At 49.7% G+C, this 24,284-nt stretch overlaps 9 protein-coding genes across 9 annotated transcripts; 4 read left to right on the top strand and 5 right to left on the bottom strand.

Annotated features, from left to right (window-relative positions):
* Positions 1-313: 313 nt before the first annotated feature.
* Positions 314-6,697, bottom strand: N7455_000336 (guanine nucleotide exchange factor DCK1; the record flags this gene model as incomplete). Its single annotated transcript, XM_040952446.2, has 1 exon — positions 314-6,697. The coding sequence occupies one exon, from the start codon at positions 6,695-6,697 to the stop codon at positions 314-316; it is 6,384 nt and encodes a 2,127-aa protein (XP_040817465.2).
* A 1,589-nt stretch (positions 6,698-8,286) lies between these two features.
* N7455_000337 (uncharacterized protein) lies at positions 8,287-8,627 on the top strand (the record flags this gene model as incomplete). The annotated part of the gene is made up of 2 exons (XM_065603789.1): positions 8,287-8,376; positions 8,463-8,627. 2 exons carry the CDS (start codon positions 8,287-8,289, stop codon positions 8,625-8,627), a joined length of 255 nt encoding a protein of 84 aa, XP_065462280.1.
* Positions 8,628-9,118: 491 nt separating this feature from the next.
* On the bottom strand, positions 9,119-13,912 carry N7455_000338 (GTP-Rho binding exocyst subunit SEC3; the record flags this gene model as incomplete). The annotated part of the gene is made up of 3 exons (XM_040952337.2): positions 9,119-11,152; positions 11,215-13,556; positions 13,738-13,912. The coding sequence occupies 3 exons, from the start codon at positions 13,910-13,912 to the stop codon at positions 9,119-9,121; spliced, it is 4,551 nt and encodes a 1,516-aa protein (XP_040817310.2).
* A 639-nt stretch (positions 13,913-14,551) lies between these two features.
* N7455_000339 (non-canonical purine NTP pyrophosphatase) lies at positions 14,552-15,339 on the top strand (the record flags this gene model as incomplete). Its single annotated transcript, XM_040952280.2, has 5 exons — positions 14,552-14,722; positions 14,789-14,862; positions 14,913-15,094; positions 15,154-15,215; positions 15,274-15,339. The coding sequence occupies 5 exons, from the start codon at positions 14,552-14,554 to the stop codon at positions 15,337-15,339; spliced, it is 555 nt and encodes a 184-aa protein (XP_040817426.1).
* Positions 15,340-15,875: 536 nt separating this feature from the next.
* N7455_000340 (uncharacterized protein) lies at positions 15,876-16,102 on the bottom strand (the record flags this gene model as incomplete). Its single annotated transcript, XM_065603790.1, has 2 exons — positions 15,876-15,959; positions 16,004-16,102. 2 exons carry the CDS (start codon positions 16,100-16,102, stop codon positions 15,876-15,878), a joined length of 183 nt encoding a protein of 60 aa, XP_065462281.1.
* A 94-nt stretch (positions 16,103-16,196) lies between these two features.
* On the bottom strand, positions 16,197-17,377 carry N7455_000341 (uncharacterized protein; the record flags this gene model as incomplete). Its single annotated transcript, XM_065603791.1, has 4 exons — positions 16,197-16,532; positions 16,581-16,690; positions 16,751-17,083; positions 17,134-17,377. 4 exons carry the CDS (start codon positions 17,375-17,377, stop codon positions 16,197-16,199), a joined length of 1,023 nt encoding a protein of 340 aa, XP_065462282.1.
* Positions 17,378-18,035: 658 nt separating this feature from the next.
* Positions 18,036-19,312, top strand: N7455_000342 (nucleolar and coiled-body phosphoprotein 1 family protein; the record flags this gene model as incomplete). Its single annotated transcript, XM_040952155.2, has 2 exons — positions 18,036-18,074; positions 18,161-19,312. 2 exons carry the CDS (start codon positions 18,036-18,038, stop codon positions 19,310-19,312), a joined length of 1,191 nt encoding a protein of 396 aa, XP_040817287.2.
* A 534-nt stretch (positions 19,313-19,846) lies between these two features.
* N7455_000343 (F-box protein) lies at positions 19,847-21,664 on the bottom strand (the record flags this gene model as incomplete). The annotated part of the gene is made up of 1 exon (XM_040952285.2): positions 19,847-21,664. The coding sequence occupies one exon, from the start codon at positions 21,662-21,664 to the stop codon at positions 19,847-19,849; it is 1,818 nt and encodes a 605-aa protein (XP_040817076.2).
* A 919-nt stretch (positions 21,665-22,583) lies between these two features.
* On the top strand, positions 22,584-24,253 carry N7455_000344 (cytochrome P450; the record flags this gene model as incomplete). The annotated part of the gene is made up of 3 exons (XM_040952254.2): positions 22,584-22,912; positions 22,969-24,062; positions 24,117-24,253. 3 exons carry the CDS (start codon positions 22,584-22,586, stop codon positions 24,251-24,253), a joined length of 1,560 nt encoding a protein of 519 aa, XP_040817422.2.
* Between the last annotated feature and the right edge of the window lie 31 nt (positions 24,254-24,284).

Consider the following 24,284-nt stretch of genomic DNA (forward strand, 5'->3'; position numbering starts at 1 on the left):
GACTTTAGTACATATAAGCAGCTTGGAAGCACTGTTGATCTTTAAGATGGGAAATAGCATTATGTAGATTGGAACTATATAGCACATGGTATATATCTTTAACACCAGTAAAAGGAGAACCCCAGTCCACATAACAAAAAAAAATAAAAGTTAAAAGCAAAGAATACATCAGGGTAGTAAGTCACATCAAGAAGTGAAAGAAAAAAAAGTTAAAAAAAAGGAGGGTCAAGACACAGAAAACAAAAACAAGAATAAAAAAAGAGGTATAAAGGATAGAATCGAAAAAAGGAAAAGAAAGAAAAAAAGGTCGTCATTACTCCTCCGGAAGGGCACCATTAGCTTTAAAATCCACCCGACTGCTCTTGCGACCAACACCCTTGAGCATACTGAAACGACGGAACACAGAGTCCCGCATCCCGGTATTATTATTATTGAGCACAGGGGACAAAGGGGCCGTGCCATTCGTAGTCGTCAGAGTCACTGCATTGCTGTCACGTGTGACAGGCCGCGAATAATCGCGCGTGGACGGAAGGGTTGACCAACCGCCACTGGAAGCGGGCGCAGCCCGATCCGTGGCAGCACCGCTGGCAGTAGGGCCGCGGTTCTGGGAGCCAGCGCGACTGCGGCCGTCGGTGGAGCGTGTGGCGGTGTCTCGGGAGGCATTGTGGGCGTTCAGTGAGGTCTGGGATTCATGGGCGACGGACGGCGAGGAGCCGTGCTTGTATGTCTTATCGCCGCCGAAGAAGCTGCGACGCTTCTCGCTTCGGCCGCCGCGGGAGTGGCTGGTTGTGCGGCTGTGGATCGTGGCCGTGTCGTCGTCGATGTTTTCGTCTTGTTCACCCACTATTTGGCCCTTGCTGTCGGATTGCTGGATGGTGAAGATGGAGTTGGTGGCGCCGTGGGATCGCTTGAAGGGGTTGATTATGCTGATCCGATGACTGACCGATTGTCTGTCAGAGCGTTTGCGCGTGTGGGAATTGCCCCGGGCTGCGCGGTTTTGGTCTTGTTCCGGACTGACAATTCGCTGGATAGCTGGCATTCGGCGATTGTCGCTCAAGGAGGGGGACTGGCGGGCTGTTTGGGTGGGTGTAGGTGACGAGTACTCCGGAGCTGGGACGAGAGAACCCAGCTCGGGCTCGAAGACATCTTCAAAGCGTCGAAGTAGTTCGGCTTGGGTAGCTTGCTGAGCGGGACGCTGGTAAAGAGACAGTGCGTATTTGATAGCCAAGGCATGGTCGACGAGTGCAACGGAGAGCGCAGTCTCCATTGGGTCCACAGGCTGCTGTGTTTCTTGTATCGCTTCAGCGTCTTCATCGATTTCCTCAAGCAGCTTGTTTCTTGCCATCTCCGCATCGGATAGGAATACACGGTAAAATGCCACACAGTTAGAGGTTGACGATCTGACCTCAAGAAGTGATTCCAGGGCTTCGGTCAGATTAGACAGACTTGAATCCTCACCCGACGCAGCACGGCGGCCAAGAAGCTGAAGCTCCTGTGTCTTGCGCCATGTGCGCTCAATGGCAGTCTGCAGAGGCGACAGAGCAACCTCTTGAGCAGAGACAATCTCACTACGACGGAGGATATTCGGGAACGCCTCCGAGACGGTGAAAACGAGCTTTTCAACGAATTGCTCACGGACATCCGAGCCGCTCGTGTGTCGGCGCGAGGTGGCAGAGAAACGAGATGGATCCGAGATTAGCAGGTGCTCGCGGACAGAGGACGGAACCTTGGGGCGCTGGTAGACAGGATGAGACACGTCGCGGTATGCGCTGACGGCGCTGATCTGAAGGAACTGGCCCTCGTAGTCAGGAATTTCACCAGTAGACATGACCTGCGCAGTAGGGTGTTCCCGCTGCATGCGATCCACGAAAGAGGCCATACGTTCTGTCGGGGACGCCTCGAAGATGAACTCCTTGTCGCGCAGCCCGGGAGGAAATCCGAGACCCTTGTAGGCCACACGGAAGTAACGCGGGAATTGTTTGCTGCCCTTGGCGATGAAGTCGTAAATTCGAGCCATGGAGCTTTGGGCTCGGGAGAGCTTGGCGAAATCCATTGTTGTGTGCTCGTAGTGCGCTGCTAGCTCCTTGTAGCAAGCCAACGCGGGACCCCAGGCCATGGCATTTTCAAAGTTCTGGATAACGGAGAAGTATAACGCCTCTCTCCGTTCGAATGCACTTTGAGGTGGGAATGCGGGTCTGAGCAGCTCCGGCAGAGGCTTGGTGAGATCCCATTCGTAGAGGTCGGCATGGAACTGAAGGGCAAGACCTGCTTCAGTGAAATTGCCTGCTGCGGCCTGAGCCTCGGCAAGTTCATGAACATAACGGATGAAGATATCCTCGCGACCCATGTCCTTCATATATTCCATCAGTTTCAGAGCGTGCAGACTCTGCGTTGAGGCGCCGCTCTGAGAGGCCACCAAAAGATCCAAGAGTTCATCGACTGTCCCGACAAGACTCTTGACAGCATTTGACAATAGATCATCGGATATAGTTTCACTCTCGAACAGATCCAACAGCTCACCGATGAAAATCTTCTGGCTAACGCTCTCATTCATCTGTTTGGACTTGAATAGGGCATCCAGGCTAGAGATGATCTCCGTTTCGATAATGGAGATATCCTGGTTCAGATCCCATTCACTCAGAATCATCGTCTGCAGTATCTGAACAGCAACATGTCGCAGTCCCTCGTGGACACTCAGACACAGACCAATGATGGGAGGCACCAGGCCAGGAACATACTGCACCTGATAACCGCCCAGCTTCTTCAAATTGAAGCGCTCTCTCTCGTCATCCGTTGTCTCCCAACCAATGGCCTCCCAGGTAGACTGCAACAAGTCCGCACCTTGCTCGCGCACATCGCCGGCGATCTTCCAAACAGCGCGACGCTTCTGCTCGGGGAACGTCTCGAGCGCAAGGACATCGCTAGAAATCACCTTCAGCAGAGTTGTAAAGAATGACTCCCACAACTTGGTATCGAATGTGTCGGCATCATCCGGTGCCGGAAGGAGTTTATCAATTAGCAACACTGCAATATGTTCAAGACTTTTGATAGTCGCGCGGTGGTTGTACACATGAATACTGAACCAAGTCTCGGGATAAGCCTCACAGTCGAGGATGGAGTTGTGGGCCTCGAGAGTCTGAGCAACAAACAATGCAAGCTCCAATTCCTTCAAGTTGGGAAGCTTGGGAGACGGGATCTTGGCAATGGCAGCGATAAGCGCAGACAGTTCGACCAAAGACTCATCGAAGCTTTGAGGAGTCTTGGCAGTCTTCATCTGGAAGGGGAAAGCCTTGCTGAAAAGCAAAGACAGGTATTCCGTCTCATCTACTCCCTCAGTGGAAATGGCACAGTAAGAGGCGACGATACTTGGCATGAATCCATAAACCAGAGGATCCGACTGGCTGAGCAACTGAGCTACAATTGAGCTGCTCAGTCGCACCTGGTCACGATACAAATCCGAGACCCCCGAGGTGGAACCCCAGTATGGAGCCAACCAACCAATACAACCGGAGATCAAGGTTCGTCTCTCGTCGCCAGAGGCGAAAACCTCAAATAGGGTATAGTTCTGGATGAGAACCAACTTATAGAGTATCAACATGCCGGTGACATCCTTGCATGAATCCATGAAACTCAGAGCAATCATAATCATTTCATCCTTGCTCAGGACATGGGAAAGCTCCGGTAGCCACGTATGGAAATGTTGAACAACCAGTGTTTTGCTGCCTACCAAAGCCGGCGAGGAGTTTTTCATCAAAGTCTCCAGAGACTTGAAAATGGTATGCATATCTCTGTTGAAGGTGGATTGCACCGTGGTAATGCCGATACCTTCCTCCTTGGCCTTTTGCTGCTCGCGGGCCTTGATGATGAACTTCAACAGATGGCGTCCGACCTTGAAGGCGGCGCGAAGATTGCGGGATTGCGTACCGTCGGTCGCAGCGTTCAAGAGGCGCAGGTAGCTTCGAATGAGACATGGGGTGACGAATGGGAAGTTGAACTGCTCATCGGCGTAGCGGTCGACCAGCGGGCCTAGGTTGTATCGTCGATCATGAACAATTCCCAGAACAGTGACCAGGTTGTTGAAAATCAAGTTCTCGTATTCTTCATTACCAGCATTCTCGACCAGGATTCCGAACAGTGCATCGAAGACGCCACTGAGTTGTTTTACAATCTCGATCTCGGGAACAAAGAGTAAACGTTTCAGAGTATCGAAGACCTCGTCCACTGGCCGCTCGCGCCAGTTCAGAAGACTCAGAATGACTTGGTCCTGGGAATACTCTGTGCTGCAAAGATGGGTTTCCAGGTGCAAAGTGGCCAATGGACCCGTCACAGCTTCATCTTTGGCGGATTCATTCTTGCCGAGCGCGCTCCATGGGAGGTTCAAATAAGCACCCTTTCCATTCTCAATGCTAGATGTCTGCTTGTCGTAAGCATGCAACAGCAGAGAATGACGCCCATCTCTAATGAAAGCCTGCTGGTCCCAAAGGGGCATCCAGGCAAGAGCAAAGGGAAATTCGGGTGCATCTGCAACACTCATGACCATGTGCGAGCCAGGGATTTGTTCCGTGGGGATCTTGAGGCGAATGGTCTGGTTCCAAGGCGTGCCGCGCTGGGCGATTGTAGTGCGCCATGCCGTGTTCGAAGTATTGGATGACGAAGGGAAGACACATTTGTCTATCCGCGCTCCTTTAGCATCACGCACCTCAAGAGTAAGCTGAAGATTATGGAGTCCGCTGGCCGCCTGCAGAGGAATTTGACCAGCCTGCGGGTGAGACAGGAGAGCATCTGTAGGAAATACAGCCTGGGACAGGGTCACGTAAATATCGGATCTTGGTTTCGTAGGAGCCTTGGAGAATCCAATGCGCTGTGTCTGAATGACATCGTGCAATATAGTAGGGTTCTGACGGATCAGGCACTCGGCGTCACTACTGGTAAAGGGGCGTAGATGGAGGTGTAAACGTGCTGCAGGATCGGCACGCACATACCGGCCGGTAGGACTGGGAAGCAAGGCGCGGATCAGCTTGTCAAAGCCATCCGTCAACCCCTCGCCGTCTTCGCCGTCTCGACGGGGAGACCAAATATTGATCACCTGCTCAGCGTCCTTCTCCTGTCGGAGAATCGGCGATATCTCCAAGATCCCAACGCCAACAGTGCGGATCGCCGAGACCTCCTTCGTTGGGGCGGCTTGAGGGGTAGTTGCTTCCTTGGCGCTGGATGTACTGCTCGATGTTCGTGGAATGCCTTGGGTAGTGCCCTTAGAAGGCTGCTCGAAGCTCGGTCCGCGTTGCTTGGGGGTCCACATCATGCTGCGTCGGGTTTTCAAACTTCCCCTGGCCGAGGGTTGAATGCCCCCATTTGTCGTGGCCTTGATCGGGGTCGGACTTTCTCGTGAGATTGATGGCCTCGACATGGGAGTGGTCTCGGGTGCAGATCGCGTCTCTGGAGCACGGACCCAAGCAACTAGATAGAGCTGCCGCCCATTCGCAGACCCATCTCCGATGTCTGTTGCGGCCAATTCGGTAAACAGTGTCTTCAGTCTACTGCTTTGGCTCATGTTGACGAACTTATCCGGAGACGGAATATCTAAGCTAAAGGTCTCAGATAATGGACTGAGTGAACCGACATCTGATCGGGAAAACAGCTGGATTCCAATGGTCACTTGCCCCGGTGCATTGCCCGATACCGCATTGATTTCTAGCAGCAAATGATGAAGGGCTGTAGCATCGGATACTTGGGTAGGACGGGAGTCGAGCATGCTCATCTCGGACTGCAGCTTTGCCAATTGGATGGCAGAGTCATCACCCGTTAGCAAACGGCCTCGCTGCTCCGGATCGCGGACAATCACATCCCCACTAAGCATTTTGTTTGCCTTGACCAATTTCCAGACTGTCTCGTCCCGCAATGCTTCCTTCTCCTTTCCAGTCAGAACATTGTGTAGTAATTGCCGTCTCGCAAAGTCTAGCTCTTGTACAATGTTCGACATTTCCTCTAACACACCATACCGGCGTGCCAAAAGCAGTTCATGCAAATTAGTCGAATGCCATTCGCGCAGACACGATGCGATCTCATCAACTAGTGGCTCAGTGAGAGAAGTCGGAGTTTCGTCGCCGATCTTGAGCATGGGGACCGGGGCAGCGGGTTTGGGCGCATCAGGGTCGCGGGGAGCAAAGGAGACAGGCGTATGCGGGATGGAGCCCGTCCGCCATCGCGGACTTGCTTGGTCTGACCCATCAGTCTTGTGAATAATAATTTGAGAAGGCTTCCCCTTTTTCGCAAAGACAACGTCCGACACCTCACCAGCGGCCTGGAAGTCACTGACGGAATAAGCCAGACTATTACGGGAGAGGTAGTCTCCATCAAAGCCGGACAAGGTCAGTCGATCAATGCTTTTCCGATCAGCATTGAGTAGTGCTTTGTATCCATCACCGTCGCCCAGCACTTCTCTAATCTCAACACAGTTCCGTGGAAAGATACCCGAAAACACACGAGCTTCGAGGGTCTGGCCCTTGGTGCTGGTCAAGCCGGCCAGCAACGACGGCGGCGCGACCAGATAGCCTCGGCACCATTCCCCGTCCGTGCCTCCTTGTTCAATTATGTAGAGCTCATCGCCAAGCTCTAGTGGTAGATCTGCGGGGGAAGAGGGGTTGAAAGGATATATGGCCACAGCAAAGGCGATACGAGGCAGCGGCCGCCAGGGCATGGCTGTACTGTGAATCGCTCGACGCGATTGGAGCTCGAGACACCTGATTTGAGGCGTGCCAGTCCCCGCAAATGGGTCTCCGACCGCAAAGTTCGCGGGAAGGGATTTCTGAGGCGTGGATCAGTTCGAGGAATGTTCGTTTCGGTCGATCGAAAGCCACATGTAGTGGGGGATAGTCGTCAGGTCCCGGGGGGTGAATAACGAGTGGAATGTGGGAATCCGAGAAATGTTATGCGACAAGTAATGATCTACAGAGACATTATTAGGGAGGTACAAGGACCAAAAGAGTTGTCGCCCTGTCGGAAAGCGAGGAAAGAAAACGCAGAGAGTTGTAGTTCTACACAAAAAAAAAGACACAAATGCCTGAAGTGTCGCGATTGAGAGTATCCGTGCCCCCCCCCTTGGGAGACATTTCGGTGGAGACCTGGAGGCCACTTAAAGAGGCGTGGGGAAGACACACTCACCGTATTAAAAAAATAAAAAACACGGTCTGAATAAAGAAAAACCAAATTGGAAAAATGAAGGGAATGGAAATATGTCAAGAGAGCAAAGGAGGGAAGATTAAAATCGAAGATCGAAGATCACCCCCACAAGCCATCTCTTAGACCAGAAGCTGGGACTTCGGAGGATAACTGCCTTTCGCCTTGCTTCATCTGCCGTTAACACCTTTTTAAGATTACATTCTCTCCTAACATATGTGCTGGGTTGAAATCAATAATTGATGAATACAGTTTAATGTTTATTCCCATTCGTCTGAAATAGTCCAGATCATACAGAGTACGGAGTACAATAAAATACAATAAAAATAGGATAGATCCCTACAAGGTACATACTTTGCTTCATACATAGTACTCCGTACTCCGTAACCCTACAACACCCCCATACCCCTGAAACGCCTGGGCAAGGTGAAGCCCCGAACGGTGGGGTCAACATGGCCAATGAGAAGATCGAATCTCTTACAACCTATAAGAGAAGACATAGTACGAAGAGTAAAAAAAGCAAAAACAAAACATAGCATTCCGTTTCAAAAGTACATGAGGTACTCCGTATGTAACATCTCATTTCCATCCTATCGCCAGGGTCTGCTTGTGGACCGGTAGTCTAGTAGTTGGCCCCGGGTAGTTCAATGGTTGGCTGCATATGCTTCAATAGAATTAGAATCCCAGAGCTCTGGATATGTACTGTGTATAGGAGTAATGTCTCATCGGTTTCATGTCTAGTACAAACATACATGTAGTCATAAACGACACTCGGGTTGCGCCTTCTAGGGGCTTCAAGAAGTAGTTTCTCTCGAAGACTATATAGAGATTCTAAAATGGTTACTATCAAGGATCACATTATAGTTATACGAGATAAAGAGAGGATTCCTGCCATATTTCCTCGGACTTGATGCACATATAAGTTATCATATCATCAATACCGACTATCTTCTTCGAGAACCCGTTCAGCAGGAGGAATCTGTTAAGAGAAGGTTTAGAGAAGTCGTTACATATCATCAAAAGACAGAGTTATGTCAGTACGCAACCGAGCATCAAGCCCTTCGACGTAAATACAGCGAGATTGAGTAGAGTTTCTATCTCTCCGAGTCGATGCTTCCTTTGGGTCCTTTACAGAAGTCCTACGATTTTTTAAGAAAAGATCCAACGTGGTATCTTCGCAAGGAACTAGTTCAAGGCTGTGTTAGGAGAGAGGGCTGTTGTCGTCGAGGTTGTGGCTGCTGCAAAAAAAAAACGCTTATCAACTACTAAACGTACTAGAGGTATAGGGCACTGTACAACTTCATGTTGTTGTTGCTCGATTGTGCACGGTTTTGATTATACTACAAGCGAGAAGCAAAGGACTGTCGATGAATCAACTTGGAAGGAAACTCGAGGATAAAAATCTAGCCTATATTACTAGGATGACAGAGGCTTATTTCTTCCAAGGTTGAAACCCAGGCGGTGATAGGAATGAGTATTATAAACGATGAAAGTTCTTCTATTTGGCTTTTTGCTGAACAATTCCCTATTCTCACGTTCCACCGTGCACCTAGATATTTGCCTACCTAGGTCTTGACGCTTCTCAGTTGCACTAAAGGCATTGCGTGTTCCGGCAGTTTGTCAGACCTGAAGATGGACTCGAACCTTACCCGACAAAGTAATTGATCATACATAGAAAATTCCTTTAGTTATACAGCTAAGAAGACATGAAAAAAGGACAAAATCATACAAAAAACACACTGAAGCATTGGAGTATTCTTACACATAATGTTCCTAATATTCATGGATAGTTTGGGGTCAAATAGACCGGAATATCAAAGTTTTACGTCCTCAAGTAGGAAGGCCGTACAAGCAGCCAACTATACCTGTAGGAGAATACCGAGGAAAAAGCAAAAACAAAACAAAACAAAGGGGAATAGATTTAACTTTCAATAAGTACATCTCATTTCCGGAACATGCTAAGGGTCTCTTCCTTGCGCCAGTCCAGATCCAATTGACCCTCGTAGACATCTTCAATAATCTGTCGGGTACGGTCATAAGTATTCTCATACCGGTTCTCGCACTCCCGGAGCACCTTGACAACAAGGCTACGACTAAGACCGGGATCATCGGCATCACCAAAGTGCTTCTCCACACGCTTCTTAAGCATTTCAATGCCACGGCGGATTTCCTTGTTATCGTAGGAGGCGAGAACCTTCTTCGCAATCATGCGGGAGTGGCTAGCACGGGCTGCAATATCGGTGGGGTTACCGCCCGCAGCGAGGAGGTTGTCAATTGACTGCACGAAATCAATCAGTTTACCCAATGGGCGGTGAATGACGGCGTTGAGGTAGAGCTTCATGTGCTCCTGGAAGTCTTGGTGGGCCCGATCGGTCCAGCGTTCAAGTGCGGGGATGTTGTGTACATCTACTTCCTCGATGTAGTGGTTCATGTTCTCGATGAGGAGGATGTGGTAGTTCAGGATCTCCTTGTCTTCCGGATCACCCGCACCCGCAGTGACACCCGGAGGTTGGCCGGGTGCTTCCTTGGCAATGAACTTGAGTGACTCCCACATCGCACGGTTGATGCGGTCGTACGCGTCATTGACGCTAACGCGAATGTCGCAGAAGGCGCCAGACGGGGATGATAGCATGCTTTCTACCGCATTGGAGAAGTTGGGGAACACCCGCATGAAGGAAATTACTCCCTTCCGCTTGTTCACCTTGACCTTGGTATCCTCAATACCTCGGATTTGCTCATCGACAAATCGGTTGAACAGTCCCATTAAGCGAGAATGGATTTTCTGCAGTGCATGAAGAATGAACTCTTGGTTCGTGTCATCAAAGTCATTCATGGCAGTCTCCAAGGCATGGAGAATACCGATTCCTTGGAGAGGATCAGCTTGCATCGCCCAGTCCACCATGCTCTGCATATCATTCGGCCAGAATGAGTAAATATCATCCATAATCTGCTCGACTCTCTTTGCCATTCCCCGATCAGGATCATGCGGCTGGTTGGCAGAGAAATCAGGACAAGTGCGGTTTTCGGGGATGGCCGCAGACACCAGGTCGGGGAAATCGGCGGTGGCAAGAGAATTGAGATGGAAGAATTGGACGACGAAGTTCTGCTCCTGAGCCATCATATTCAATGTCTCCCGCAGAGTCCCAGCAAATGCCTCAGATGGCTCAGCCTTTCCTTGCTTCTTCGCGCCGCCCGAAGCCAGTCGAAGCCCAGCGGCAGCCCGCACCGTCTTGCCTCGTCGCACGGTCAGTTTCCGTGCAGCCATGGTGAGACCTTCGGCTTCTTTCTCTTTCTCTTGGTGTGTGAAGAGGAGTTCCTGCTCATCTCCCGTTGGTTTGCGCGCGGTCTGCTTCCAAGCCAGATTATTATCGCGGAAGTCGCCCTGGTACGAAGGCTTGGACTGCTGCTCATAGAGGCCGACAAGGCTACGCCACTCTGCCATGCTAACCTCCTTAGAAAACAGCATCAGGGCATTGTACCGCCAGACCTCTTGACGGAAGTGTCCTCGTGCGGCACTATCCAATTTCATCGCATCCTTGGCACCGCCGTTGGTCCAATCAACGCGTTTTTGTTCTGCCATTTTGAAGGCAAGGGCCATGAACTGCTGCAGTCGGTTGAGGAACATGGTTGCAGTAGAGCGATACTCTTCCTTCTTTTGCTTGATCGCACGCATCTGGCCGATTTCTGTATCAGCATAGACGCCGACACTTGCGTCGACTTGACGTTTCTTGTTTTGTCCAATATCAGAGTCGATCGTGAGCATGGCCTTGTACAACGTTGCTAGAGCATTTTCAGTATCCTTCAACCCATCGGGGTTGCTCAAAGAGGCTTCCTTGAGGGGTCCCAGCTCGGATGAGGATATTGAAAGTGTCTTCAATAGTGTTTGGAGTTCGTTTTGCAGGAGCTTCTGATTTGCTGTTTGTACCTGCAGACCTTGACCTTGAGCTTCAATGTAGGCGACATCCTCATGAAGAGTCTGTAATGTAGTCTGGTTAGCCGACTAAAGATCAATCCCGATTTAGTAATGCCAAAACTTACGTTCAGTTCATGAGAGTAAAGGGTTAAAAGACCATCCAGCTCATCACACTCCTCAATCGTCCTATCGATCAAGCTCGCAAGTTGTTCCACCTTTCCTTCTTGTTGTTCAAGGTTGCCAAGCCAGCTGGTGGCCTCGACACGGCCAATTTCACGGCGAACATCTGCTTCCAAATCCTCAATCTTCTGTTCATCGGCCAACCGTCCGTTCCAGCCCAAATCAGTGAGGATGTCATCAAAATCAATACCACGTCCGTCGAGAATGGCGGGATCGATTCCAAGGGCCTGGCAATATTTCATAGTGTGGTCTTCACGGCGTCTGCGACGACGTCCTTGAGTTGCCGGGGATGGCGATCTTGAACGATCTTCAACCTTTATAACAACATCAGAGAGGTTCTCTCGTGAGATCTCAGGAGTTTGAACAGGGGCAACTGCGATCTCCTCGGGTACTGGCTCTGTAATCTCGACAGTTGGTGTTTCCGGCTCTGCAACGGGCGCGGGGAGTTGTAGATCTTGTTCCGATTTTGTTACCACTGGACTCTGCGGGGGATCAGTCGCCGACCGGGAAAGGGACGGCGCCGGAACAACGCCGGTGATGCCATCAGGGCCCGTGGCATCGGGTTGTGACTTCTTCGCGGCTGCCAGCAGTCGCTCACCAGCCCCACCAACCCTGGGCTTGAAACCAGCATAAGCAGTTGCAGCCTTTTTCCAGGCGCCTGCAATGTCTTTGCCTTCCTTTTTCTTGACCATAGGACCGAGCCCCGGGCGATGCGGCTCGAATTCGCCAGTTTCTTCAACTTGCTCCGGGGAAGCTTGAGATAGCGAGTCCGCAGCAGGAACAGGTTCGATGGGGGTGTCGGGCTTTTCATTGGAAGGCTGAATAGGCTCTGGCGAGGGCATATTCGCCGCCATAATAACAGCAGGCTCTGAAGCCAGTCCCTCGATTGCCGGTGATGAAGATGGTTCCCGCGGCTGTGTGGAAGCTCCAGCCAACAAGGTATCAGATGCACTTTTCTCTTGAGGTAGAGAGGGCTGATTAAACGTAAATGCCTTCTCCCCGCCACCACGCTGGGGCGACTTTGGGCCGAAGCTGGGCGTGGGACGTGGGGCTGTGTCCCTACTGTCATTATTGGAAGAACCAGAAGTGGTAGGACGAAGCGCATCATTGCTGCGCATGAATTCAGGTGCCTTATTCTGGGCTGGCTGGGTAGCAAGAGGTGGGGGCTTGGGAGCGGAAGATGGGCGGAGTGACTCTGGAATACCGCCATAGCTACTGGCTTGCGCTGTAGCAGTCAGATTATCAGTTCCCCTGGGCTCCGATTGCGAAACCGGGGGTTTTGCGTTTGGTGCGCTACGCTCGGCTGGACGCGGCGGCGGTTGCTGGTCTAGAGATGGCCCAGAAAGGAGCGACGGAGGAGATTTGTGTAGATCAAAGGGGGATGGTGCCGATCTGCCCTGTCCCGTAGATGGCCGAGAACCGGTCGACGGCCGAGATATCTGCTCATGGCTCATTTGGGTGCGAAGTGTGGGGTCTTCCGAAGGCTTCCTTTTGACATCCCGAGGCGCATCGCGACTGGCATCACGACCTCTGTATGACGATTGTAGCGAAGGAGGCATGGGGCTGTCCGATGTTGAAGGAATTGGACCTGGTCCCCTTGGCGGCGGAGCATTTGAAAGAGCGCCTAGTTGTGTCGGTGGTGCTGGCGGTCCTCTTGATGGTGGACCACTTGAAAGAGCCCCTGGTTGTATCGGTGGCGCTGGTGATCCTCTTGACGGTGGGCCACTTGAAGGAGCACCTGGTTGTCCTGGTGGTGCTGGTGGTCCCCTCGACGGTGGACCACTTGAAGGCCCACCTGGTTGCGCTGGCTGTCCTGGTTGTGCCGATTGTCCATGCCTTGCCAGAATTTGTCGCTCCTTGTCATCAAAACCAATGAGGTTGGGGACCTTTCCATTGGTGTATTTCCTGTAGATCTTGACCAGGCTCCCGATGAAGAACTCCTTTTCCTTAGAAGTCCGGGCATGCCAGTAATATGGCTTTCCAATTGTGACTGTGAATCCTACATTGCCCGCCCATTCTTTTTGTTGCTGCTCTCCTGGTGTTCTCGGTACAAAAGAGGCAAATGATTGAATTGCGCTTAAATCGTCGAGCATCCAAGTTTTGCCGATAGAGAATGTCCCCTCATTGTTCTCTCGAGCTTTGTGTATGCGGACTCTACCTGACTTTCGAACCGATATGATAATGATACGGGGTTTCTTGTTCTCCGGTGGCCCGTTTGGCGGGGAAGGGCTGGAGGGGTGCGCTGAATCCTCGGTGATGCGGACATGCGTTATATAGGATTCGAGCACTGTAAGCGAAAAAAACGGATTAGCAGAGATCGCGGGCAAAACGATATTTCAACGAAGCAAATGCGTTGCGATCCCGTCTAGGCTCTGTACGTCACTTTCGCAATGTGTTGCAAAACACAACCATTGACTGAACTTGGGTGGGTGGGCAAATTTGAGGAAGTACGTTGATAGTGTACGTACAGAGACCATCTTCATCCTTTTTCGCGAAACAACTATGAATGATACGCTTCTTCTCATCCTCGAAGGCGGCCCCTCTTGTCATGGTGCTCGGGCTAGAGCCCGAATCAGGTTGCAGATCTCCGCGAGGTGGTAGCGGGCCTGGCGGAGGCCCACGGGGACGGTCTCGGCCATTCATTATGGTATTGAGGGACACAGAGCTCACGTGTGGGTAGCCGCGAGATCAAGGGGACATGGTCGGGAGGATCGGGATCGGGCGACGCCACTACGCACCACGCGCGGAAGGAATTGAAATCCGTTAAGCGACAATGCGTTTGTGACACGACGGAATATGACGAGGTATAAAGCAACAGACGTTGTGGGCCAGAGTAATGCAAGTGGCCAGCGCTGAAGTTCGAATTAGCTCATCAACGTGTCTCGGCGGAACCTTGGAAGGCGGAGAGCTTGGAGCGGAGTATTGAATTGATCCGGGGTTGCTCAGCTGTAAACAAATGTGCGGAATGTCAGAGATTAACATTGAACTGAGCGCATAGACTTTTTGTTTATGACATTGTCCACTGGAGTCTCAATATCTGACTTGCTTTTTGGTGTATTGACAAACAGAGGTGTTATCGCAGTGCATAGCGACATCCTTGACTTTGATCCTATTGGCCTTTAATTGCCAGCGTAAAATTAGTCATCTATCCCTATGCCCCGGCCGTTGGGCTCCAGGTCCAGGCTCCAGTCCCGGTGCCTGGAGGGGTAGAAGCTGCCAATGTACCATATCTTCAAGTTACTACATACATCATATACATCGAGTTAGCTTTTTCTAGCCATCATGTCCTCCACCAAAATCAATTTCGTCACTGGAAACAAGAACAAGCTTGTCGAAGCTAGAGCAATACTAGGTGATACAGTGGAGCTTTCAAATCAAAATGTAGAGATCCCTGAAATCCAGGGTTCTCTTGAAGAAATTGCGCGACAAAAGTGTCGAAAAGCAGCTATAGCAGTATGCCAGTTTGAAACATTTCCTGCTAGCAGAGCACCATGAGACTAAACGTGAATGTTTCTATAGGTCAACGGCCCTGTCTTGGTAGAGGACAGTGCCCTTGAATTCAGGGCGCTTAAAGGTTTACCTGGGCCATATATGTGTGTATGATATCAATTGCTATTATTCGTCTCCTCTAATCCCCCCTCAGAAGGTGTTTCTACTCTGCTCTAGGTGATGATGGCCTATGCAAACTACTCGCAGGTTTTGACGACAAAGCAGCCACGGCCGTATGCACATTTGCCTTCTCCGCCGGCCCAGGATCTGAGCCGCTCCTTTTCCAGGGACGTACTGAGGGCAAGATCGTTGATAAAAGGGGAGAGGGTGGGTTTGGTATGTTTTCTAATCACCTATTGCATGTTTCGCCAGAGACAAGCCTAATATTTTTCCAGCTTTTGACCCCATCTTTGAAGTTGAAGGCCAAACCTACGCAGAGATGAATTTTGCATACAAGGTGAGTTGATTTAGATATGTATCCCGTGAATCCACTAGCCACTAATTTACGCAAATAGAATACGGTTTCTGAGAGGTTCAAAGCCTTGGAGAAATTGCAGGACTGGCTGAGGAATACAGCGTGACTGGACTATAATCAGACCCAAACATTGTCATATGAGCGATGAAAGCGTTAGATCTACTCAGTATTTGGCTCTACATTAGCTATATAGATGGATGTCAATGTTGGAAACATCCATGGATGCATGTTATCTGCATTTAAATAGAGAAGCCCTGCGTACCCTGCCCAGATTTGATCCTGAAGAGCTACTTTCGTCTGAATAATCGGTTGCCATTTTCCTTTGCCTTGCTTTGATTTGCTTTTGATTGGAGCTGCGAGGATCTCCTTATAATTGTTAAGGCGGGTGGAAATTATATACGTACTCCACTATTTAAACATTAGAAGTTATATAGTTTAATAATAGACCGTACTTATCTATAAATGATTATTAATTTTTAGGAAAACAAAGTATTAGCTATCAGTAATAACACCGTATACTATCGAATCTAGCTTCGCGAGGTCCTTACGTCTCCAATAGACGCACCCTTTGATCAAGTTAGATTATATATTCTAGAATTTAAAGCAATAATAGTTGAAGTACTTACCCATATAGCCTAGTATTTAGGCCACTCCAGATGTAGCCATTGTCCCCGACTTCGCCTCAACTACCACAACGTTAACCGTAAGATCCTTTGATATTCCGTACTAAATGCTGTAATCAGGGCGACCGATCAAATCAAATTTCGTACCCTTATGGACAACTGGTCCATACCTCCAGTGGCCTTCTGCATTGATATGGATTGTATTGTTGAGGTTGTCAGAGCGCGAGGTAGCGTGTCGATGTGCATATACGAGAAGGTTGTTGAGTGTGACTTATATCAATACTTCGTTTCCTTTACCGTTTTCATATACATCTCGGGTAAACTCCATCTGTAAGAACAATCAAACTTCCTCCTCCTCCTCCTCCTCCTCCTCCTCCTCCTCCTCCTCTTCCTCTTCCTCCGCCTCCTCTTCCTCTTCCTCCGCCTCCTCTTCCTCTTCCTCTTCCTCCGCCTCCTCTTCCTCTTCCTCTTCCTCCTCCTCCTCCTCCTCATCCTCCTCCTTCTCTTCATCAAATTCCATATATGATGCACCAGAAGACTCCTTTGAGTGGGTTTTAATTGATGTCTTCTCTGATTGCAAAGGCGACACAACTGCGGCGGAATGAAAGAAGTATACTAGTAAACCGAGGACCTCCTTGTAATTGTTAAGATGGGTAGAAATAATGTGCTCACTCCACTATTTAAACATTAGAATATATATAGTTTAATAATAGACTGTACTTACCTGTGAATCATCATTGATTTTCAGGAAAACAAAGTATTGGCCATCAGTAACAACACCGTATACTGTCGAATCCAGCTTCGCGAGGTCCTTACGTCTCCGATGGACGCACCCTTTGATCAAGTTAGATTATATATTCTAGAATTTAAAGCAATAATAGTTGAAGTACTTACCCATATAGCCTAGTGTTTGGGCCACTCCAGATGTAGCCGTTGTCCCCGACTTCGCCTCAACTACCACAACGCTAACCGCAAGATCCTCTTGTGTTCCGTACCAAATGCTGTAATCAGGGCGACCGATCAAATCAAATTTCGTACCCTTATGGACAACTGGTCCATACCTCCAGTGGCCTTCTGCATTGATATGGATTGTATTGTTGAGGTTGTCAGAGCGCGAGGTAGCGTGACGATGTGCATATACGAGAAGGTTGTTGAGTGTGACTCGTGTCAATGCTTCGTTTCCTTTACCGTTTCCAAATGCATCTCGGGTAAACTCCATCCATTCAGCTTATTCAAGTCAGTTATATGTCCTTCAATATTCATTTGGGTATACGTACTGTAAATGGCAAACGGATCAATTACAGGCTGGTTGCGGAGATCAGTGTTGTTGAGGGAAAAACTCAAGTTGAGCATAGACTGTACGTCGCCAATATCCAACTCAGAGATTGCCATCGTTGGCAACTCATATTCTTCACCTTGGACCATGGCAGTAAGGTTTTTCATAGATGCTTTCCACTGGGTGAAAGAATGTACGCGGCTCCGAAGAGAGAGAATTTCATTCACAATCTTGCGCTTGGTCATTTTTCTTTTCACAACTTTGTGAGTCGGCATGTTGATGAAACAGTGGGAAAGAAAAGGGATGTGGAGGGTAGTAGGGGATTGAGTATTGTATGAGAAAATCTGAGTCAAGTTTGACAAAAGGAAGAGATCAAGTGTTGTGGATTGAGTCAAGTTCGAAAGGCTTGAGGTTTGCAAGAGGAGAAAGCCTGGGGTAAACAATATAAGCCCTGTAGCTGATACCCATTGCCTAAATAGGCTTAATAGCAAACAACTTCTTAGTTCAATAAACGGATTGATCCATGGTACTGATTAAAAATAATTTCCTAACTAGGCTTAGTAACAAACACCTTCTTTGTTCAATCAATCCTAGGTAATGGGTTGATCATGGTACTGGCAAGAGCAATTTCCTAATAGGCTTAGTAGCAAACAACGTCAAAAGGTTCCAAGGTTATACCAGCAAACGATTGCCGAAATAGCCGCGCGCTAACCACCGCCTCTCTCCACTAATCAACGCTCACCAACCTTCGCCAATCACCGTGAAGCTGATGGCTTACCGCCTTTTATATACTTTTTTTTTCTCCCTTTCTTTTTTGGTTCCTGGCAGATTATTTCTAAATAGCATCTCCTTGCCCCAGGTTCTCTTCCTTTCGCTATCGTCGAAACGAACAGTTCAATCACTATGGCAAAGGTTTCAAGCAAGAAGACTTCGGTCAAGAAGGTATGCTTCACTTACTTCCGACTGACATGTCGATTGGCGTGATCTACAAACAGGCCAAAGGACCAGACTGACAATGCCCTAATTAGACCGAGTCTTCCAAGACTACTAAGTCCATTCCCCCTCAGCTGATCGCCTCAGTTGCGGCTTTCTTGTCGGACAATTTCCCTGAGACCAGCACCGCCTTCACCAAGGAAGCGGCAAAGTCGAGCAAGAAGAGCGATGCGAAAAATGTTCCCTCTCTCTTGGAACTCTTCCAAGCCTCCGAGCAGGGATCCAGCGTTAAGAAGTCTGCTAGCCCCAGTTCTTCTTCTAGCTCAAGCAGCGACTCCGATAGCGACTCGGATGTTGAGATGGGCGACGCCGCTCGCTCGTCCTCTTCCTCTTCGTCTTCCTCTTCCTCTTCCAGCTCCGACAGCGATGCGGATGACGAGGATGATGATGAGACTCCCGCGGCTCCGGCCCCCGCCCCCGCTCAGAAGTCTGCTGGTGTGAAGCGCAAGGCCGAGTCCAGCAGCGAGTCTAGCAGCTCTTCCGACTCTGACTCGTCCTCTTCGTCCGAAGATGATAGCCCTAAGGCTAAGAAGGCCAAGACCTCTCCCACCCCTAAGGAGGCATCTTCCTCTTCGTCCTCATCCGACTCTTCGTCTTCTTCGGACTCTTCCAGCTCTGACTCCGATTCCTCGTCTGACTCTTCTTCATCTGATTCCTCCTCCGATTCCTCGTCTGACTCCTCTTCCGACTCCTCTTCTGACTCTTCCTCTTCCTCTTCCTCCGACTCTTCTTCCGAGTCCGAGTCCGAGAAGGAATCCAAGAAGGCCCTGAAGAAGGCAAAGAAGACTCCTCTCCCCGAGTCCGACTCCTCTTCTGACTCCGAATCTTCCTCATCCGGCAGCAACACCGTCGCCCCTTCCCCGGCCGAGATCAAGCCCGCCGAGAAGGCTGAGGAGGTTGTGCAGACCACCTCTTCAAGCGCTAGCCCCGCTCCTGGAAACGGACCTGTTAAGAAGAAGCACACCGGAGCTCGCCCCACCCCTCTGGCTCTCCTGAGCGAATTGCCCCACGACCACCCCTCTAACGACTACATGTCGTATGCCTACGCAGACCGTGCCTGGAAGGACCTGTCCGTGACTCGCGGCAAGGGATTCACCAAGGAAAAGAACAAGAAGAAGCGTGGCTCTTACCGCGGCGGTCCCATCGACATTGCGCCCGGCACCACCTCTTTCAAGTTCGAGGACTAGACGACGACTCTTGCTTTTGCGACACAACCGTATTCGCTAGTCTATAATATCAGGCTATCGTCAGCATCTAATGAAAACATTTGCCACCAAACCCACAAAGGACCCCCGAAACTGGGCTTTTTGTCTTGGATGTCGCTTTGCCGAAGGGAATCGCTATCTTTGTGTCGCTGCAATCTTTGCAGTACAACTCAGGTTCGTTGCAATGGATGAATATGGAGAGATAGGGCTCTCATATCCCGCATCATATTTTACCAATTTCACTCAGCACGGCGTACACGGAGCTATGGACGAGGTCATTAGACCCAACATTTGCCATAGAAATTTTTTTTTTTTGCTCATTAGCTTACATCAATCAAAAGTTTGGGATCCGTTCTCGACGAACTCTCGCAGTATTTGCACTCTCCTTTGAAGTAGGAAAGAGACCAAGGACGTAACCTACCAACACAAACAAACAAACACCTTCTAGTCCGACCATCTATCAAAAACAGTGTAATCTACAAAAACCAAAAACCAAAAAAAATAAAAATGCACAACTTACTCATCCCTTCTCCTCCAAGCTCCAGGCTCCTCCAAATTCTCCCACCTACAATCCCAACCCGTACGCGTCTCTTCCACATCCCCAGGCCCAAGATCCGCAAACGCGCGCTGATTCCTCAGCTTAGAAGTAGTAGCGAAGTCATCCTCATCCGGACGCTCATATCCAGCCAAATTGAATGCCTCGGCGTTCCAGCGTGGTAAATCCCCGGAACCCGTATCCACACCCAGGTCCAGATTATATTCGTACCATTCTTTCTGCGGACCGGTTAGGTCATCCGTGGACGCAAAGTCAAGCTGGACAACCCCGTCCACGATACCCGTGTAGACGGTTGGCGAGGAAGGCGAGGGCGAGGACATTGTGTAGATGGGGCCGCGGTAGGGACCTCTTTGGCGGCTGCGGGCTGGGGGTGGGGTTTGTTGGGGGAATGTCGGGGGAGGTGGGTAGGAGAGGAATATAGAGAAGCCCTTTTTAGGAAGCGGGTTTGCGCTTGTTCTGGGTTTGCTGTTGGTTTTGGTATTTGTTGGCGTTTGTGTGCTCTGTGATTGCGAAGCGGGTACTTGGGCGTCGAGGTAACTGTATGTGTTGCACATGCGCAGATCGAAGATCTTTACTACGGCTTCGCCGCCGGCTCCAGCTAGGAAGCGCTCGTGACCGAAGGCGTGGAGGCTGTAGATTGGGTTGAGATCTGTAGCGTCTTTGTAGGAGACTTCGGAGGGACTTGGGGAGCGTAGGTCGTGGAGTCGGACGGTGTGGTCGTCCCAGGCGGTTAGGAAGACTTCGCCCGGGGAGCTTGCGAAATTATATTTATTGAGGGGTTCAATGGCACCGATATTGACCTTGGATTTGAGGTTTGTGGAATCGGTGTCTAAAGAGCCGATTCCGATTTGTCGATATGCGGAGACGCCGTATGGGGTGATTTTTGAGATGGACAAAGAGTTTTCCACATTTCCGGTTCCAACTGCCACTAGTGACGAGGATAGCAACTTGGAGTAGTTGTTTCGCGAGGAGCTTTCCGGGATAAGCCATGTGAATGGCTCTATTTCTTCTTTGTCGGTCTCGGTATGGTAGAAAGCGATGGACCCATTTTCAAAATGAGCAGCCAGAGTAGAGTCTGTGTCACTGCTCAAATCAGTTTTATCGAGTCTGAGTCCCTGTGTAATGAACTTTTGCTGGTACTCAAAGGTTGCTTCATTGGGAGAGATGACAAGGTGAGCAATATAACCTCTAACCCGACCAAAGATCAGATGCTCCACATCGGTATCATTGCTGTATTGGTCTCCCGAGGACAAAAGATGCAGAGAACAAATGTCATCATAGCTGCTAATATGATCAACATCATTGAAGACAAGCCAGTCTTCTTTCGAGCGAGCACCGGTTTGCTTGATCCTCATCACAAGCTGGTTGGCAGCACCCCAGGCAAGAACCTCTTTCCTATCAGCCCAACGCTGGCCATTCCAGATCTCGTAAGAATCAATTGCAGGTCTGTACCCAAGAGTCGGATTGTCTTGGCGAATCACCTCGTGAGACCCGATTTTAGTCGCAGCTTCAGGTGGCACAACAAATCGTCCGATGATGGCTTTCCTGTCCAATGCCCGGGACCTGGATGTCAAAGCCTGTGCAGCATCTTTCCAGAAGGGCGGTGTTTCGATAGATGGGAATCTGCTTCGCACAAATGCTCGAAATATCCGAGAATTTTCAGCTGTAACAATGTCATGCAGTCGGTGACATGTCTGGGACAAATGGGCTAATGCATTGGCAGTTGGGAGATGTGTCGCGATTTGATATATGATCTCCGATGGAAGCTCGGAGAGCATATTGAAAGTGTAAGCCTGATTGACAGGGATGCGAAAAGAGCAATGCTTTTGTGCCTTCAGACTATCGTTATCGTTTGTTTTCCGCCACTTTCGCGTGTTTTGATGATGCTCATTGAGTGTGCTGGAACGGGAAATTCTGCAGAAACAGCTCCGTTCATTCAACGACAAGCAGATTACAGCTTCGATCTATATTTTACCTCACAATTGTTGGTCGTGTGATGTTCATATATATTCATACATTCTGTCGTAGGGCAGCAATTTTATACACAAATTGCCCCATGTGGGCACCAGTTGCCTTATGACGTAAGCACATGGCCTCGCTTGGCCAGCTCTGGAGGGTTGGCCTCTTTTTTTGTACCAAAGAAGCTATTAAGTAGACTTTAGAGCTATAAACTAAGGTAAAAGATTATAATAGAGTGTATAGTAGTTTTCAACTCCAAGTAAAAGGTACCTATGTGCATCTAGAGGCGCTGATAGCAGTCCATTACGCTTATCGCCTTATCTCTTTCGCGGGGAAGTACAGCCGCCCCAGGTCGTTGGAGAAGCCCTGGAGTTTCCCGATCGAAACCTACGATGTAGGTACTCCATATGTAGCTCGCATTGACCATTTGGCACAATTTTCCATTTTCATTACCTAACTGTTCACTGTCGGCAAACACATCACGAATCAGAGTGGGTGGAACTCAAACGGTATGGGGCTTATAGGTTAATCTTGCATTTAGGGATCGCACTCGGCACCACCTGTAATACACGGATGGGCGTTGGCTGGGCAAACAGCTAGTGGTATAGCGTTGTCGGCAATCTCCATTGTATACAGCCTCCAGGCTCGGAAGGTTTCCCAAGCCGCATTTATTATACATCTAAATTCCCACCAGATATCTACCAGTGGACGGCAAACAAAAGCTTCCCCGCATTCACAATGGCATATTCGATCACTGCCCTGGCGGTAGCAATTTTTGCTGGTCTCGTCTTCTACAAAGTGTTAATTTACCCAGCGTTTATCTCCCCGCTATCGAAGATCCCCAGCGTACACTGGAGTGCTTCCTTCTCGCCGGTATGGATGCTATGGAGGCGATTCACAAGCCGGAACAACCGGACAATCCAGGCCGCACATGAGAAACTCGGTCCTATCGTTAGATTAGGACCATCAGAGATCTCAATCAACTGTGTCGAGGGGGGAATTAAGTCAGTCTATGCTGGCGGATTTGAGAAGCATGACTGGTATCCACGGGTCTTCGCATCGTTTGGGTTAGTAGCCCAGACACTGATTCATAGTAAACAAAATAGCTCACCTTGAGAAACAGAACAGTGAGCATGTTCACCATGACAGGAAGCAAGACACATTCCACTCGAAAAAGGATGTTATCCAACATATACTCCAAATCGACTTTACAAACATCCCCTCATATGCGGATAGTTTCAGATACAGTCATCTTCGGTCGACTGCTGCCGATTCTTCAAGAAGCGGCAATGTCCGGCAAATCCGTCGATGTGCATGATCTAAACCAGGGACTCACAATGGATTTCGTCTCCTCTTATCTATTCGGGTTGAAGAATGGCACTAATTACCTGCAAGATAATTCGGTCCGCAAGCACTGGCTTCACCTTTACATGTGTCGAAAGCCGTTTGAGTTTTATGCCCAGGAGGTTCCATATTTGGATGGGTGGCTGAGACGGATTGGTCTTCGCGTGATACCCAAATACTGCGATGAGGCCAATGCAATGCTTGATTCTTGGGCTCTGGACCTATGCGACAGGGCAGAGCAGATAACTTCATCTTCCGAGCCAGGCATCGAGCCAACAGTCTACAAGCAGTTGAAACAATCTCTGGACAAGCATTCTACAAAGAGCGGAGAAGCAAAGCCAGACAAGGCTCAGCAGCGACTCGATATTGCTTGCGAGATGTATGACCAGCTGACTGCCGGCTTTGAGACCAGTGCTGTTGGCCTCACATATTTGTTCTGGCAACTCTCCCGGCACCAAGAAGTACAGGACAAGCTTCGAGAGGAGCTACTCACTCTGAGTCCCCCGATTTCATACCCAAAGACAGCCGATCTGCCGCCAGCCAAGTCAATTGATAACCTGCCCCTGCTGGAAGCCATCGTGACAGAGACTCTGAGACTTCATGCTCCGATCCCTGGCATTCAGCCTCGGGTGACGCCATCTCCGTCGTGCACTCTCGCCGGATATGCAGACATTCCACCTAACACCAGAGTGAATGCGCAAGGATATTCACTGCATCGCAACCCGGAGGTGTTCCCAGAGCCAGAAACCTGGCAGCCGAAGCGTTGGCTGGAAGCTGAAAACTCGCCGGTTGATCTGGAAGAGAAACGCCGATGGTTCTGGGCGTTTGGGAGTGGAGGACGTATGTGTGTGGGAAGTAATCTTGCACTGCAAGGTATGAACTTGAAATCCCAATCATTGAATTAAGCTGATTATTGCCCCTTGACAGAGATGAAATTGGCCGTGGCTGCGATTTATACCAACTTCCGCACCACCATTGTCGACGATGACGATATTGAAGCTATCGATGCTTACACTGTGAAACCAACAGGTGATAAACTAATCCTCAAGTTTGAGTCTGTCTGAGATATCACGGGAGGGATTTTGCAGGCAGCCA

This window comes from Penicillium solitum (assembly GCF_028829755.1).
Source record: "Penicillium solitum strain IBT 25940 chromosome Unknown utg000001l_segment0_segment0, whole genome shotgun sequence".
Taxonomy (NCBI): domain Eukaryota; kingdom Fungi; phylum Ascomycota; class Eurotiomycetes; order Eurotiales; family Aspergillaceae; genus Penicillium; species Penicillium solitum.